Genomic DNA, 17,999 nt, shown 5'->3' on the forward strand with positions numbered 1-17,999 from the left:
TGGCATAGCTGAGGAATGAGATGTTCCATTTACTATTTCAAATAAACAGTTTGGATAAAAATATAAGTACATATATCTCATGTAGATTACTCATTTTATTTTGTAAATACTGAGCATCTGTACTGATTACATGAAGTCATATGTAGGAAAGACATAGTCACTTTCCTAAAGAAAATTGTCAACACCCAGGGGTTGACAAACTTCTTTTAAAGGGCTAGCTAATAATATTTGGGGCTTACTAGCCACAGGGTCTCTGTTGCAACTACTTAACTCTGCCATTGTACCTCCAAAGCAGTTGAAGATGGTATATAAACAAATGGTTTTACTACGTTCCAGTAAAACTTTAGGAAACAGGCAGCTGGACCCACAGCTATAAAATCACTGTATGTAGGCTATAGTTTACTTACCTCTGATCTAGCCAGTACACTCTGCTAGATTTGAGCTTCTTTGTGGTCAGAGACTGTTATTGGTTAATCTCTTTGTCTCTAGTGCTTAAGTGGATGTTTGATGGATGAATGAATGAAAAATGAGTATGACAGAAGACAGAATTTTTCATAGAAGAGGATGACAGAATGCATTGGGCCCCCAAACGAGGAGGGAAAGATTTCATCTGATTGGTGATCATTAAAGATTTCATGTTAGTGATGGCATTTGAGATAATAAAGATAACAACTAACCTGTATAAAGCACTTCCTATCGCCAAGCACTGTGCTAAGTGTTTTACATATGCTTATTCAGTCCATACAAGAGTCCTGTGGAATTGTTATTCTTATAATTTTCATTTTGTAGATGTTCGAAACAAAGGCACAGAAAGGTTTAGTAACTTTCTCAAGGTGATAAGATAGCAAGTAGCAGAATTTAGATTTAAATCCAGAATGACTCCAGAACCTCTTCTTTTTACATCCATGCTGTATTCCATTGAAGATGAGAGCTGGTTGAATTGATTGTTTTATGTTGTGGGAACTGCACAAATACAGGTACAGAGGAAGTTAATAATAATACTAGAAAAAAATAACCTTTATTAAAAGCTGGGTATGTGCTAAGTTCTGTACTAAGTCTTAAGTTTTATGTGTAATATTATTTAATCCTCACAACAATCCTATTGAATAGATCTTATTATTTTACAGATGAGAAAATTGAAGTTCAGAGAGATTAAGGAAATTGCCCCAGGTTCCCAAAGTTAGTAAGTGGTAGAAGTGATACTTGAAACCGGGCTGACTCCAGAATGTGTGATGTTCTTAATGACTTTCCTGCATTGCTTCATGTGATAAAATAATGTATTTTATGATTATTATCAGCAGCATTAGGTAGAACTAGAATTTAAACCCCAAAATACAAGGAGCTTCAGAATCTGTGCTGTTAACTATAAGGCTATCTTAATCATAATTGTGGGCATGCTTGGGGACTAATGAGCAGTCCACTTTGCAGTAAGCATAGGGTAGGCAGGAAAAAAGATTTGAAAGTACGGGCCCATTGTTAGAGTCTGAAAATACTGTGAGTACAGGAATGACATCATACCTAAATTCTCCGACAGATTTATGTATTACCAATGTGTAGACACAAATTGAAGGAAAAACAATGGAGGCACAATGGCTCATTAGAAATCTACTGTAAAAGAATCTGAGATGGCCTTGGGAATAGAGGTAACAGTAAATTTGAGGGAATTTGCAGAAGAGTAATTTATATCTCTGTAGTTCAGCCAACATGTATTAAACACTATCCATGTGTAAAGCTCTGTATTGGGTTCTTGGTATAAAGGGCTGAATAGGATACGGTCCTTTACCTCAAGAACTCAAGGGCCAATGGTGTGGCTACAGATAATCACTCTGACAGAGTTACAAACAAATGCTAAGGAGCAGTGGGAAAGCAGTGATGAACTTGTCAAGGAAAGCTCAGAGGAAGTGATATTTGAGCCAAGTCTTGAAAAGATGAAATTATGGATATATTCCTTGGTGTCGTCCTGATTTCTCTTCTTTTCTCACACCCCACATTCAGTCCTTTGACAAATCCAGCTATCTTCCAAATATACCATGAATTCAACCATTTCTCTTCACTTCCATTTCTACCACTTGCACTAGACTAAAAGTGATTTCTCTCCTGAATTATTATGGCAGCCTCGAACTGCTCTCTTTGTTTCTTTCTTTGCCTTCTTGAAGTTTATTTTAAACACAGCTAACAGAATAATCCTATTAAAAATATAAGTCAGTTCATGTTATATCTCTGCTCAGAATTTTTCTATGACTTTACATCTCCGAGTAAAAGCTAATTTTTAACAAAGACCCTAGGATCTGGCTCCCCTGTTTCCTCTGACCTCATTTCTTAGTGCTACTCTTGTTCTCTCTGCTCTGGGTCTCACTGGCTTCCATGTTATTTCTCAAAACCTCCTGGCATACTCCCAATTCAGGGTTGTTCTGTCTCCCACCCTCTGCCTAGAATGCTTTTCCCCTAGATATCCACACAGCAAGCTCTCTTTTTTCCTCAAAAGTTTCTGTGAGGCCTTTCCTAGTAACCTTACCTAAAATTCAACATTTCATATCCTCTCTTTACCTGCTCAATTTTTTTCTCTATAGCACATACCACATATTTTACTTACTTCTTTGATTTGTTATCTGTCTTCCACACTACAGTGTAAGCTCTGTGAGAGTAGAGAGATTTTTCTATTTTGTTCACTACTCTGTCTCCAACACCAGGAACAGTATCTGGCACAAATCAGGGGCTCAATAAATGTTTGTGAATGAATAAATGAATATTTCTGTTGTGCTAGGTACTATAAGGACCCAGAAAATACTCTAATACAATATAGAAATTACTACAGGATAGAAATATGTTATAATTCTAGAAGATAAATGCCAGATAGTTTTGATCATATTTCCTAAACTCTTGTTTCTTTACAAAGTGTTGTCAGAATTAACAAGACACTATCTCCAAAACACTCAAGTGTAATTGTTATTCTGTTATCAGTTAAGAGGAATTTTCCTGTTCTTTCTCACCTACCTAAACTGTAGCATCAGTTCCCAGCTAGAGCTCTGAAACTGCCTGCTGACTCCAGGATTCATTCATGGAAACCCTTTGTGTGTTTTCAGGTTTGAAGCAGCCAAGCTTGTCATGCAGTGGCTCTGCAACCATGAGGATCAAAACATGCAAAGGATGGCAGTTGCTATCATTTCCATCCTGGCTGCCAAGGTATCTGAACTCCTATTATTGAACAATTTTCTGTAGTTGGCTGTTTCCCATTACAGTTACTGTTTTCCCCAAAATCTTTGTGCCAGAAAAGTTAGTAAGTCTCTTTGCCAGCCTGTTTATTCAAGCTACATTCAATATTGCAGAATTCCATGTTGATGAGAGATTTTAGTCTGACGTTTGGAGTCTGTTGGCAGTGAATGATATTAAACTCACACTAGTGAGTTCTTGGACGTTTACTTTGTCTTCTGCTTGCTTGCAGCTTTCTACAGAGCAAACTGCGCAGCTTGGTGCTGAGCTCTTCATTGTCAGGGTAAGTCTGTTATCTCCTCTGTGCAGACCACTAGACAGTTTTCATTTTCATCGTTTTCAGGCAGTGTTGTGTATCTTCTGACATTTTATATTTCAAAATGTAATTTTCATTACTTCTAACTTGGATGTATTCATTAATTTTCATAGAGGCAGCTTTATTCCTTAACAGATGGAGTCAGATGACCTAGGATCTAACTGTAAACTCAGTTTGTGAATTTAGGCAAATTATGTGAATGATTGGAGCCTAAATAAGCCTTAAGATCCCATCTAGACCTAAAATTCTGTTATTTTGTTATTTGTGAAGAAAATGTAGAGACTATTGTAGGCATAAAATTGTGCTAGATGCTTTGGAGAAAAAGATAATTTAAATAACTGACAGATGATTTTGCTTGCTTACACTCAGTTAAGGAGGTGATACAATGAACAGTGAAAAGTTAAAAAGCTTTAAAGAGCTTTTATAAATACAAACAATGTCCTAGGGAGGACTAAAGGAAAAAGTCCACTTCGGAGTTCCTTGTTATAATCCTGACATGTGGTGTTTAAACAATAACGATAGATGGAAAAGTCAAATGAAAGACTCTCCCTCTTTTTTTCTTTTTAAGATTTTATTTTTAAGTAATCTCTACACCCAACACGGGGCTTGAACCCACAACCCCGAGATCGAAAGTTGCACACTCCACCGATTGAGCCAGACAGGTACCCCAAAAGACTCTCTTTTTCCATGATTTACATATTATGTATGTAATGAGAAAGTCATTCCTTTGATAAATATCTGTAGAGTATTTATCAGGTACCTAGCACCTTACCTGATGTTAGGGATTCACATTGAATTATGTCTATAATTTCTGTCCATAAAAAGTACTAGAGAAGATAGCTATGTAGACATGGTTGTAATACAGTCTAGTACGTATAATAATAGCAATATGAATGAAAAGAGTAATGTAAAGAGAGGAGAAAGCTGTGGTGGTATAATGCAAAGAGTAGGAATTCTGGAGTTGACCTATCTGGGTTTATTCCCAATTCTATGAGTTACTAGCTTGGGCAGGCACATAGATTTACTTAGGGGTGATAAACTACTTTGTACAGTTATTATGAAGACTAAATGAAAAGGAAAATAAGATTAATTGAAGGGGAGGCACGTGGCTGGCTCAGTTGGTAGAGCATGCGACTCTTGATCTCTGGGTCGTGAGTTCAAGCCCCACATTAGGCATAGAGCTTACTTAAAAAAAATTATTTGAAGTAATATATGCTAAGTGCTTAGCACAAAACAATATATGTTAGATAAGTAGAAAAGGATGCTGATTTACTATTTTCAGGGATGACATTTTAGTTTTAAATACGACTTTTCATTGTTATATATGTGTTCCAGTAGTTTTGGTTGGAAATATATTCAAAGATTTTAAGGAAGTAATCTACTTATATGCTTTGGGGGGAAATTAAGCTTAGTTTAAGCAGGAATTAGTAGCAGTAGTAGTAGTAGTAGTAGTAGTGATGATGATTACTAGCTTTTTTTTAATCTCTTGATTATCACCCACAATTTACAGATGAGGAAACAAAGGATTAAATCGGCAAACAAGGTTACACAGATCCAGATTCTAATGCCACACTCTTAGCCACTATGCTATTAAGTTACATAATTGCACTGAGATGTTTTTATTCCTAAAATTTTTTTTTCCTGAATTGTGTGTAACTTTACGTAATAGCGTTCATTAATGTTTTCTTGTATCTGTTTGAGCAGAGCTGCCTATTTCCCCCATAATTATAATCTAAAACTGGAATTATGGGTGCCTTATCTAGGTCTCAAAACATTTATCTTTCAGACTTAAATTTCTTAGGTTAAGGCTATGATAGAAATAATTTACAAATGGAATTTCAAAGCCATTATCTTATTCAAATCCAATATAGACTCTAAGTCTTTTACTATTGAATGTAATTTATTCTTTTTTTTCTTAAGGAAAACTTGAAATTAGGTCTTCCAATTCTTATTTTCTCTTACTAAGTTGACTATGATCAAATTACTTAATATTTCTCAGATTCAATTTCCTCTCCTGAAAAATGGACATAACAATACTATAATATAGGATATAATTTGTTGATACTTAATAAATGTTAGCTTCCTGTCCCCTTTCCCCCTCCACTTTTTTTTTTTTTTTAAGATTTTATTTATTTATTTGACAGAGATAGAGACAGCCAGCGAGAGAGGGAACACAAGCAGGGCGAGTGGGAGAGGAAGAGCAGGCTCCCAGCAGAGGAGCCTGATGTGGGGCTCGATCCCATAACGCCGGGATCACGCCCTGAGCCGAAGGCAGGCGCTTAACCGCTGTGCCACCCAGGCGCCCCTACCCCCTCCACTTTTTTAAACCCAGGATCTGAAATGAATGTATGTTGTGACTGATTGGGCACGGTAGTTTTCCTAAGCTTTAATCATTTTGCTTTTTATTTTATTTACAGGGTATTAGTATCCTCAGAATAATAAAGTATTTCTGAAGATCCTATACTTTTTTTCTTGTTGAAGGAAAAATCTGATCCAAGAAGATATTTGTTGTACTTATAAAAACCTTCACAAGAAATGTTTTAAGCCATGAGACCAATCTTTATGACTTGTGATTATCATCACTAATTATAACAATTTTGTGATGAGAAATTCATTCTGTTTTTCTTCTTTCAGCAACTTCTTCAAATAGTGAAGCAAAAAACCAATCAAAATTCAGTGGACACTACTTTGAAGTTTACTCTGAGTGCACTTTGGAACCTCACAGATGAATCTCCAACCACTTGCAGACATTTTATTGAAAACCAAGGGTTAGAACTCTTCATGCGGGTTCTAGAGGTTAGAATGGGAATTTAGCCTATAGTTTTGACATTGATTGATTTTTATGTATTCATTTATTATATTTGGTTCTTCGGGTAGTTATAGGTTTCTGTTTCTTTTTACAGTCTTTCCCAACTGAGTCATCCATTCAACAGAAAGTCCTAGGACTTTTGGTAAGATATGAACATTTCCTGCTAAATTCCAAGCTGTAATTAATTATTTTCCTTCTGAGGTAATATGTTGAAAGTTGCTTCTCAGGGTGCCTGGGTGACGCAGTTGGTTAGTGACTGACTCTTAGTTTCATGGTTTCAGCTCAGATTGTGATTTCAGGGTTGTGAGATTGAACCTCACCTGGGGCTCCATGCTCAGCACAGAGTCTGCTTGGATTTCTCTCTCCCTCTTCCTTTGCCCCTCATGGGCCCCCCCCTAAGCATACTCTTCCTCTCTCTCAAATAAATAAATCTTAAAAAAAAAAAAAAAAAAGGAAAAAAGTTGCTTCTCTATTTGTAAACACCGGTGACATTAGAAAATTTATATGCAGTATAATAAGTGAGAAAAGCCGGCTATAAACAATGTATACGTATTAAGATTTTCACTACATTAAAAGGAAAAACATAAATTACATACTTTATTATATATTGTTTGGTATAGTACAAAGCTTTACTGTAAGTTTACTTTTATAATCAGAAAAAAAATCTCATGAAAAAATTGCACTAACTGGGGCACCTGAGTGGCTCAGTTCGTTAGGCATTGGACTCTTGATTTTGGTTCAGGTCATGATTTCAGGGTCTTGGGATTGAGTCCTGTGTCTGGCTCCACAGTTGGCAAGGAGTCTGCTTAGGATTCTCTCTCTCCCTCTCCCTCTGGCCCTTACCCTGTTCTCTAAATAAATAAATAAATAAATAAGTTAAGTAAATAAATCTTCAAAAAAATGTCACTAGCCTGTAAGTGTTCTTACATGCTATGTTTGGTAATTAATAATCAGTACTTAAAAGACTGCTTAACAAATTAGACATTCCATAAATATATTGGATATAGATTAAAGTGAGCATTCTAGGATTTTGAAGCAAAGCTTGTAAGGGAGCAGATATTTATCTATTTATTTATTTATTTACTTTAAAGATTTTATTTATTCATTTGACAGAGAGAGAGACAGCCAGCGAGAGAGGGAACACAAGCAGGGGGAGTGGGAGAGGAAGAAGCAGGCTCCCAGCGGAAGAGCCCGACGTGGGGCTCGATCCCAGAACTCCAGGATCACGCTCTGAGCCGAAGGCAGATGCTTAAAGACTGAGCCACCCAGGCGCCCCAGGAGCAGATATTTATTATGTTTAATCACTACAACAGGAAAAGTGCCTATGTGGTGAAAGCTATTTTAGAGCAGACCTCTGCTCTTGAGAAGTTAGGTAATAGGAGACATAGATGAGTGAGTAAAAAAAGATATAGATTAGTGTTTGTTTTACAGATGCAAGAGTATGAGATACTAAACAATGAGAGATGGATTTTGGGGAAGGCTAAAGGCTAGCATTTAAAGACCTATCTATTCACTATAGCTTTAGTTATATATAAAGTGGAAAATGTAAAAAGACCTGAATGCAGGGGCACCTGGGTGGCTCAGTTGGTTAAGACCAAATGCCCAGAAATAGGGAAGTATTAAACAGATCATAGTATTTGATTGTTTTATTCAGGGTTCATAGGATTATTATCTATAGAAGTTGGTTCACATCACCATAAGAGGAAAAGTGGAATTTATTTTACATATTTAGAGAGCTTTTGTAGAGCTTTAAAAATGCTTTTTTTTTAATTTCAAAAAGAACACGTTTATTATAACTAACCAAACAATACAAAAGTGTATTTAAAAAGCTTAAGACTTTGTCCCCAGCCTTCAATCATTTTGATTTCCATGAAGTAATTAATATTAATACAACACAATATTAATATTAATACAACACTTCCATATCTTTCTCCATTACTTTGTGATTGAATTTTTTTCAGTAATTTATTTTGAAATATTGATTCTAACAGTTGTTTTGTGGGCAGAGAACATACTTTGATTTGAGTTCTTGGAATTTATTGAGACCTGTGTATGATCTATCTTGGTAAATGTTCCATGTGCATTTGAGAAGAATGTGTATTTTGCTGTCCTTGGTATAATGTCCTATAAATGTCAGTCAGTCTAATTGGTTGTTATTGTTCAAGTATCCTTACTGATTTTCTGCCTACTAGTACTAGCAATTATTGATAGGAGTTTTGAAATCTTCAACTATAATTGTTGATTTATCTATTTCTTCTTACAGTTATATCAGTTTTTGCTTCATGTATTTTGAAGCTCTGTTATTAGGTTCATAAGCTATTAAAATTGTTATGCCCTCCTGATTAAGTGACCCCTTACCATTATAAAATGACCTTCTGTATCTCTGCAATATTCTTTACTTTGAAATCTCCTTTGTCTCATTTATGAAATCTCCTTTGTCTCATTTAATATAGTCATCCCAGCTTTCTTTTGACTAATATTAACGTGGTTTATCTTTTTCCATCCTTTTACTGTTAACATGTATATGTCTTTAAAGTGTATTTCTTGGGGCACCTGGGTAGCTCAGAGTTAAGCGTCCAACTTTTGATTTCAGCTCAGGTCATGATCTCAGGGTTGTGAGATTGAGTCCCATATTGTTGGGTTCTGTGCTGGGCTTGGACCCTACTTCAGATTCTCTCTTCTCTCTCTCCCTCTGCCCCTTCCCACATCTCATCCCCCACTTGGCATGCACCTGTGCACACACTCTCTTTCTCTCTCAAAAAAAGAAATGAGGTGTGTTTCTTGTAGACAGCTATGTACTTTGCATCTTGCTTTTTTATCCAGTCTGAAAATCTGCTTTTTATTTGAGCTATTTGGATCATTTACATTTAATGTGATTATTAACATGGTTAGATTTGAGTTCATTAATTTGGTATTTGTTTTCTGTTTGTCCCATCCGTTCTTTTTTTTCCCTTCTTTTTCTGCCTTCTTTTGGTTTAAGTATTTTTTTATGATTCCATTTGATCTCTTCTCTTGATTTATTAGTGATTACTCTTTGTTACTTTAATGATTGCATTGGGTTTGTAGTATACATCCTTAATCACAGTCTTCCTTTAAGTGATTTTATACAATTTCATGTATATTATAAGAATCTTATAATAGTAGGCTTCCATTTTTACTCTTCTTTCTTTGATGCTGTTATCATGCATTTTACTTTTACATATGTTATAAACCACACACGTTATTTTTGTTTAAAATGTCAGTTATCTTTTAAGGATATATATATATATATATATATTTTTTTTTAAGAATTTATTGATTTATTTGACAGAGAGAGACAGCCAGCGAGAGAGGGAACACAAGCAGGGGGAGTGGGAGAGGAAGAAGCAGGCTCATAGCAGAGGAGCCTGATGTGGGGCTCGATCCCATAACGCCGGGATCACGCCCTGAGCCGAAGGCAGACGCTTAACCGCTGCGCTACCCAGGCGCCCCAATCTTTTAAGGATATTTAAATAATTAAACTTATGTGTTTACCCAAATAGTTACTATTTCTGATACTCTTCTTTCCTTTGTGTAGGTCCAGATTTCTATCTGGTATCATTTTCCTTCTGCCTGAGAGACATCCTTTAACATTTCTTGTAGTGCACATCTACTGTTGATTAATTCTCCAGCTTTTATATGTTTGCAAATATCTTTACTTAACCTTTGTTTTTGAAAGATGTTTTTGCCAGATATAGGATTCTAGGTTAACAGTACTTTAAAGATGTTGACTAACTTTTTTCTTCCTTGCATTTTCCAATGAAAAATGTTATGTCATCATTATCTTTATTCTTCTCTATGTACATGATTTTTCCTCTGGCTACTTTTAAGAGATTAGCAATGATTTTGAGTGGTATGATGATGATGTATCTTGATGTAATTTACATCGTAGTTCCTGTATTTGGGACTCATTGAGCTTCTTGATCTATAGGCTTAAAGTTTTCATCAAGTTTAAAAAAGTTTTGGCCATTATTTCTTCAAAAAAAATTTTTTTGTACTGCTCTTCTTGCCCCCAACCCACTGGAGACTTTGGAGACTACAGTTTCTCATATATTAAACTGCCTGAAATTGTCCCACAGCTCATTGGTGCTCTTTTAATTTTCTTTGTTCATTTTTCTATGTATGTTCCAATTTGGATAGTTTCCATTGCTATGCCTTTGAATTCAGTAATCATTTCTTCTGCAGTGTCTAATCTGCTGTTAATCCCATCCAGTGCATTTTTTATCTTAGACATCATCATTTTCTTCTCTAGAAGTTTTGGTCTTTATTATATCTTCCATGTTTCTACTTAGCTTTTGAACATATGAAACATATTTGTAATAACTCTTTTACTATCCTTCTCTGCTAATTATAACATGTGTCACTTCTGGGTCAATTTCAAATGATTGATTATTCTCCTCATTTTGAGTTGTGTTTCCCTGCTACTTTGCCTGCCTGGTAGTTTTTGATTGAATGCCAGGCGTTATGATTTTTACCTTGTGTGCTGGATATTTTTTGTTTTCCTATAAAATATTCTTGAGCTGTGTTCTGGGATATAAACTTACTTTTAAACAATTTGACTATTTTGGGTCTTTCTTTTATGATTTATTAGGAAGGTCCAGAGCAATGCTAGGGTTAGGGCTAATTATTCTGTACTACTGAGAGAAGACCATCCTGAGTACTCTATCCAGTGCCTTGAAAATGAAGTTTTTCCAGACTGGGTGATGAAAACAAGCACTATTCCTGGTCCTGTGTGAATGCTATGGAACTTTTCTCTAATCATTTTTTATCATTTCCCACCCTCAGATGGTTTCATTTGTTTCAGATAGGAGAGTAACTCTGGCCCCTTTTTGCTTCATCTTGGCCAGAAGTAGGTGTCCTCATCAATCTTCCATCAAATAGAATTAAAAATGAGAAATGTGTCTTTTATATTTACCCACGTATTTCTCATACTACTTTTTACATATCTTTTAGTGTAGATATCCTGGCAATGAATTTTCACTCAGGTTTTGTTTGTATGAAAAAGAATCTTGCTTTTACTTTCAAAAGATACATTTCTAAAAAAAAAAAAAAAAAAGGATACATTTCTGCTGGGTGTTGAGTTTAAATGGATAGTTTTTTCTGTTGGATTTTGGGTTTATAATTTTCATCAAATTTGGAAAAATTTTGGCCATTATATCTTCAAATATATATATGTATTATTATTATTATTATTATTATTATTATTATTATTATTATTATTATTATTATATATTTTGGTACCCTCTCTCATCTCTCTTTCTGGGACTCCAGCTATAAGTATGTGAGATTGCTTACTATTATCTTATAGGTCACAGAGTAATCTATTGGCTTTTCTCCCAAGGTTTGTTGTTTTTGTTTTTGTTTTTTTCTTTCTTTCTGTGCTTTCACTTGAATGTTTCCTATTGCTGTGTTTTTTTAGTTCGCTAGGGGTTTTTTCCTGCAACATCTCACCTGCTGCTAATTTCATCTGGTGTATTTTTCATTTCAGATACACACATACACACACAGACACACTTTTTATTTCTAGAAGTTATGTTTAAATCTTTTTATAGCTTCATTTTCTCTCCTCAGGTTTATGTTTTCCTTTCATCCTGAGTCATATTTTTAACATTTATAGTAACTGTTTTAAGTCTTTGTATGCTAATTCTATTATCCCTGTCATTTCTGAGCCCATCTTTAGTGATTGATTTTTCTCTTCGTTTTGCATCATATTTTCCTGACTCTTTGTATGCCTGATCATTTTTGGCTGGCTACCGGTAATTGTGGAATTCATATTGATTTTTGCTGGATCTTATTGTTTTTCTTTAAAGAGTCTTGGACTTTGTTTTGGCATACTGTCTGTCCTTCTCAGAGGGTCATTGTTTCTTTACTTTCTTTTCTTTTCTTGTTTTTGTCACTATAAAAATGCTATGTAAAAAATATAAATAGGGAAGAATATGAAAAATGAATGTGAAATGCCTTTTCTTTTCTTTTTTAAAGATTTTATTTATTCATTTGAGACAGAGAAAGCATGAGCAGTGGCGAGGGGCAGCGGGAGAGGGAAAAACCGACTCCCTGCCGAGCAGGGAGCCCAATGAAGGGCCTGATCTCAGGACCCCAGGATCATAACCTGACCTGAAGGCAGACACTTAACTGACTGAGCCACCCGGGTGCCCCTGAAATCCCTTTTCTTATTTAAATGTGTGAGATTAGAGAGGGGTGATGATTAATCATTGATGCCGGTGGAAAATAGATTATGCACATTCTAAAGTGTAGAGTTAAACTTGTCTCTTCTACCCTCACTCTTTTTCATATTGAAGAAGAAAACTTGTTAGTCCTTACAAAGTATACGTTTAGACATGATGCCTTTCACTTTCATTTATTATAGAATGACTTAAGTTAGGGAGTGAATAGTCTCTTAACAATCAAAAGTTCAGGGTCTTGGTTCCTAAGAAATTGAATCAACATGTTAGGGAGAATTACTATTATGTAATAGATCAAATGAAGTTTTAAGAATGAGGATTAATCTTTGGAGTAGTAAGTTGGATCTTAGATCCTTTGGAAGATCAACCACAGTCTAAATTGGAAACCCCTCAGTCGTTTCCCATGTGAACAGAGGTCTTCTTTTGTACTGCCTAGGGAAGCCATTCTAAGAAGGAACAGAGATTGCAATGATTTAAACATGTATTAGCATATGCACAAAAGGTGAAGCCTGTTGTTATTATGCACAGTAGGTTACTTCTTAGAATGCAAAGGGTCATTTAGCCATTTACTATTCATAAGACTTTAATTTTTATATCTTTTTTTTTCCAGAATAATATAGCTGAAGTACAAGAACTGCATTCTGAATTAATGTGGAAGGATTTTATAGACCACATCAGTAGCCTCCTACATAGTGTTGAAGTGGAAGTCAGTTACTTCGCAGCTGGAATTATTGCCCATTTAATATCTAGAGGTGAACAAGCTTGGACATTGAGCCGTAGCCAGAGGAATTCTCTTCTGGATGATCTGGTAGGGTCATTTGGTATTTTCTAGAAGCATACAAACAACATTTATAGTAGTTAAACTATCAGAGTCTTGTAATACAATAATGCAGTGCTAAATAAATACTGTGTTCTTTCTTGTGTGTCTTGTGTCTTGCAGCATTCAGCTATTTTGAAATGGCCAACTCCAGAGTGTGAGATGGTAGCATACAGGTAATTAGCAAGATAATTAATATTAAGCTAGTAACCTAGTCATTTTGCTTGCTTAGAGATCATTCCTACTAGATGTATAATGTATTTTCCCTCAGGCATCTGTCTTTTCACTGGCTTTTAAAAGGATCAAACTATTTTTACTTTTTTCTGCTACCTGTCATTTATCAATTCTTCCTTCGTTCCACATTTATTGAAGACACATGCCAAGGACTTGTTCTGTGCTCTTGAAATTCAAAGATGAGTAAGACATGTTGCCTACACACAAGAACCTTAAAGCTGGGGTTCCTGGAGGGCACAGTCAGTTGGGTGTCCAACTCTTGGTTTTGGCTCAGGTTGTGATCTCGGGATTGTGAGTCTGAGCCATGTGGAGCCAGCATGGAGTCTGCTTGAGGTTCTCCCTCACTCTACCTCTGCCCCTCCCATTCATGCTCTCTCTCTGTCTCTAAAATAAATAAATCCTTAAAAAAAAGAAGAAAAAAAAAGAAACCTTACAACCAACCTAGTGAGGGACAACAAAATGTGAATCAGATATAATTCACTGTTTAGCTAGTTATATGAATAGAGCACTATGAAATTAAAGATGACAGTACTTAAATGCACTAGAAAGTGGTAAAAAGCTTCCAGAGGAAGTAGATTATGAGCTGAATTTTGAGAGATAACTAAGTAGGGGCAGAAGATTTTAGGAAGAAGAAGTAATGTATTAACGCAAAGAGATCCAAGACAAGATGACACGTTGGGAGAACTAGAAGTAGCACCAGGTTAGTTCGGGGAAACAGTTTGTAATAATTTCTTAAATGCATGTTGGATGCCTAACTGTTTATGACAATTAGGTGACTTGATAGCTAATTTACTAATTACCTGAAGTACTCCATATTGCTGCATAAATAATATTATCGCATCTTTTGTTCTCTACTTCATAAATGCTGATACTGCCAACATTTTTGATTTCCTCCAATTTATGTTCTACCTATTTTGGGGCAGAAGACCAATAGAAATAGAAAGGCTAATTTTAGACCTTCATGGTGTTCTACCAGTTAGTTATCAACTGACTCCCCCTTTTCTAGGTTTCCAAACCAAAATCTGCTATTCTTCAAATGTTTATCTTCAACACCAGAAGAGTACTTTTGAAAAAAATATTTCTCTCTGTTAGTACCTTATTCTGGTCACCTTCTATCTTTTGTACCAAAACTTTTATCTGAATACAATCCTTTCTCAAATGGCTAAGACAAAGAAAAGATGTTCTATAGTTCACTTACATTAGTTTGAAAATAGTAGATGAAATTTCTAGAATGAAAAGCTCAGTAACTATTGCTTTAGAAAGTGACACTGAGTATAGGATATAACTTTTACTCTTTTCTTTTGAAATTTTAGGTCCTTTAATCCATTTTTCCCATTACTTGGCTGTTTTACAACACCAGGAGTCCAGCTCTGGGCAGTTTGGGCCATGCAACATGTCTGCAGCAAGAATCGTACGTACCAAAAAGAACTGTGTTTTTCTTTTTTCAGTGAAATTCTCCTTAGATAGGAAACCCATTTCTACATGGTACATTGAAGTGATTTTTTTAAGGACACAGATTTTAAAAGATACAGTATAAGAGAATCTTTAGGCGTGCCTGGCTGGCTCAGTTGGTAAAGCATATGACTCTTGATCTCGGGATCATGAGTTCAAGCCCCACGCTGGACAGAGAGATTACTTAAAAAAAGAGAGAGAGAGGGACTCCTGGGTGGCTCAGTACATTAAGCATCTGCCTTTCTCTCAGGTTATGATCCCAGGGTCCTGGGATTGAGGCCCGCATCAGGCTCCCCGCTTAGCGGGGAGTCTGCTTCTCCCTCTCCCTCTGCCCCTCCCAATCTCTATCAAATAAATAAAATCGTTAAAAAAAAGAGAGAGAGAGTGACAGAGAATCTTAGGTTATAAACCAAATTTATTCTTTCAGAATTAGCTTAGTAATACTAAATATTAATGACATTAATACTAGTATTAATGATATTAATACTAGATACTGAATGATAGTGGTGAAGGAGGCACAGTTCTGACCTCATGGAATATGAAGATTAGGAGCCTACAGTGAGTCCATATGCAAAAAGCAAAAGTTTTAAGGCAATCCAGTGTTTATGGTTCATTCCAGTGCCCAATCCTCATCCACGCAAAATTCCATTGTTTAATAAGAAGTTGCTCTCAGCACCCATGTCTCTGGAGAAGCAAGACTTTATTTTTTTATTTTTATTTATTTATTTATTTATTTATTTATTTATTTGATGGAGAGAGAGACAGCCAGCGAGAGAGGGAACACAGCAGGGGGAGTGGGAGAGGAAGAAACAGGCTCCCAGCAGAGAGCCTGATGTGGGGCTCGATCCCAGGACTCCGGGATCACGCCCTGAGCCGAAGGCAGACGCCTAACGACTGAGCCACCCAGGCGCCCCGGAGGAGAAGCAAAGACTTTAGATCAGATTCTGTATTACTCTTTTTTGAGGGTTGTGATATAACTCTTTGTTGTTCATTTATTAATAAAAACTCATTTTGTAAATGATTTGAAAAATTACACAAGAAACACTTTAATAGTAGAAACACTTTAAGTATAAATGAGAATATTTGAAATTAGAAATCAGGATCAAGGAAAAATGATTTGAAAAGAAATTAAAGACTATAGGGAAAATAAAAGACTATACATGGTGATTCATGTTCTTTTTGTGACTGGGCTGCAAATAATCAGCTACATGATTCTTTTTCTGTATAAGGAGGAAAAACTGTTCCATATCCTCATTGGGAAAGCTTTTCTGAGCAATTAACTACAAATTAAATTTCTTTTATAGGACCTCGATAGGGGTGATATTATAATTGGCCTCATATAGGGAACGTGAGTGTTGTTTTTAACAATAGTCTTATAGGAGATAGCAGTAACATTTTATTAGGTACTTTCTTATTCTTTGATGAAAACTCAGTGCATACTGCAAAAAGGCAAAAACTCTTTTATGTCAGATAGACAGGGGAGGAGGGTTTAAGGAATGGGATGTGACAGACAAAACTTGTACCCAACTAAATTTCTACCTGGAAACTTTTCAGACCCTTCCTACTAAATTCCCAGTTTATTCATAACCATAAGCTGCCTCCGATCCAAAAATTTCCTCTTTTTATTGTCCCTACAATAATAGTTTCTTTTTTTTTTTTTTAAAGATTTTATTTATTTATTTAACAGAGAGAGACAGCCAGCGAGAGAGGGAACACAGCAGGGGGAGTGGGAGAGGAAGAAGCAGGCTCCTAGCGGAGAAGCCTGATGTGGGGCTCGATCCCATAAGGCCAGGATCATGCCCTGAGCCGAAGGCAGACGCTTAACCACTGTGCCACCCAGGCGCCCCTACAATAATAGTTTCTTAACAGCCTATCCTATGTTATACCCAACCTCTAATCTCTAGGCTTCTTTCCTCATTACTCAAGGAATGGGCTTTTCATGGTTTTATAAGAGAAAGCGTAACAAAGAATAGTGTATTTTCATGTAAGTGTGTTTTTTTTTTAATGACTACTTTTAGGTGTAGGTGTTCTTTTAAGTTTACTCTGTGGAGTGACCACCCTGAAAAATTTATTCGAAAATGCACTGTAGGTGGGGGGGCAGGGTGCCTTGCTGTCTTAGTTGGTAGAGGATGCAACTTTTGATCTTGGGGTTTGAAGTTCAAGCCCCACAATGGGTATGGAGATTACTTAAAAATAAAATCTGAAATGAAATGAAAAATAAAATGCACTATAGGGGCACCTAGCTGGCTCAGTCAGTAAAGCATGAGACTCTTGATCTGGGGATTGTGAGTTTGAGCCCCCCAATGGGTATACGGATTACTTCAAAAAAAAAAAAAAAAAGACAATAAATAAAATGCACTGTAATTGGGGAATGTTAGGTATTTTATCTCCAACTCCAGTAGTTCAGGTTTCTGCATTCTTACTTCCCAGGCTCATTTTGTTTATGTTTAAATGGAGTTAACTTCACAGTTTGCAATAAAAGTTCTAATGTTGCTTACAGCTTTTAATAATTAAGAGATAGTATGGTGTAGTAATTAAGGGCACACAGGAATCTACCTGGATTCAAATCATGTTCCACAGTTACTGTGTATGCCAGCTTGAGCAAATTATTAAGCCTGGGATCTTAATTTCCACATTTGTTAAATGGGAATAATATTTCACACATTATAATGAGCATTTCCCCATATTTTAGAAAGTTTAACAACATGATTTTTAATCATCACATAATCTTTATTGTATGGCATATTAGTTTCCTAGTACTCATAACAAAGTTCCACGTGTGGGTGACTTAAAACAACAGGAATGTTTGGAGTGCCTGGGTGACTCAGTCGGTTAAGCATCTGCCTTTGGGTAAGGTCATGACCCCAGGGTCTTGGGATTGAGCCCCACATTGGGCTTCCTGCTCAACAGGAAGTCTGCTTCTCCCTCTCCCACTCTCCCTGCTTGTGCATGCTCTCTCTC

At 36.0% G+C, this 17,999-nt stretch overlaps 1 protein-coding gene across 2 annotated transcripts in view; it reads left to right on the plus strand.

Moving 5' to 3' along the window:
- The window catches only part of ZYG11B (zyg-11 family member B, cell cycle regulator), an 85,697-nt gene that overhangs the window by 49,002 nt on the left and 18,696 nt on the right, over positions 1-17,999 (plus strand). For both annotated transcript variants that reach the window (XM_087865884.1, XM_045799518.2), the window contains 7 exons: positions 3,084-3,183; positions 3,443-3,493; positions 6,161-6,322; positions 6,430-6,477; positions 13,146-13,343; positions 13,476-13,528; positions 14,900-14,997. In XM_087865884.1, coding sequence (XP_087722010.1) covers positions 3,084-3,183; positions 3,443-3,493; positions 6,161-6,322; positions 6,430-6,477; positions 13,146-13,343; positions 13,476-13,528; positions 14,900-14,997 — 710 coding nt within the window. The remainder of the gene's footprint in view (positions 1-3,083; positions 3,184-3,442; positions 3,494-6,160; positions 6,323-6,429; positions 6,478-13,145; positions 13,344-13,475; positions 13,529-14,899; positions 14,998-17,999) is intronic.

Source organism: Ursus americanus, chromosome 12 (assembly GCF_024610735.1).
Source record: "Ursus americanus isolate L20-20 chromosome 12, mUrsAme1.1.p, whole genome shotgun sequence".
Lineage (NCBI taxonomy): Eukaryota > Metazoa > Chordata > Mammalia > Carnivora > Ursidae > Ursus > Ursus americanus.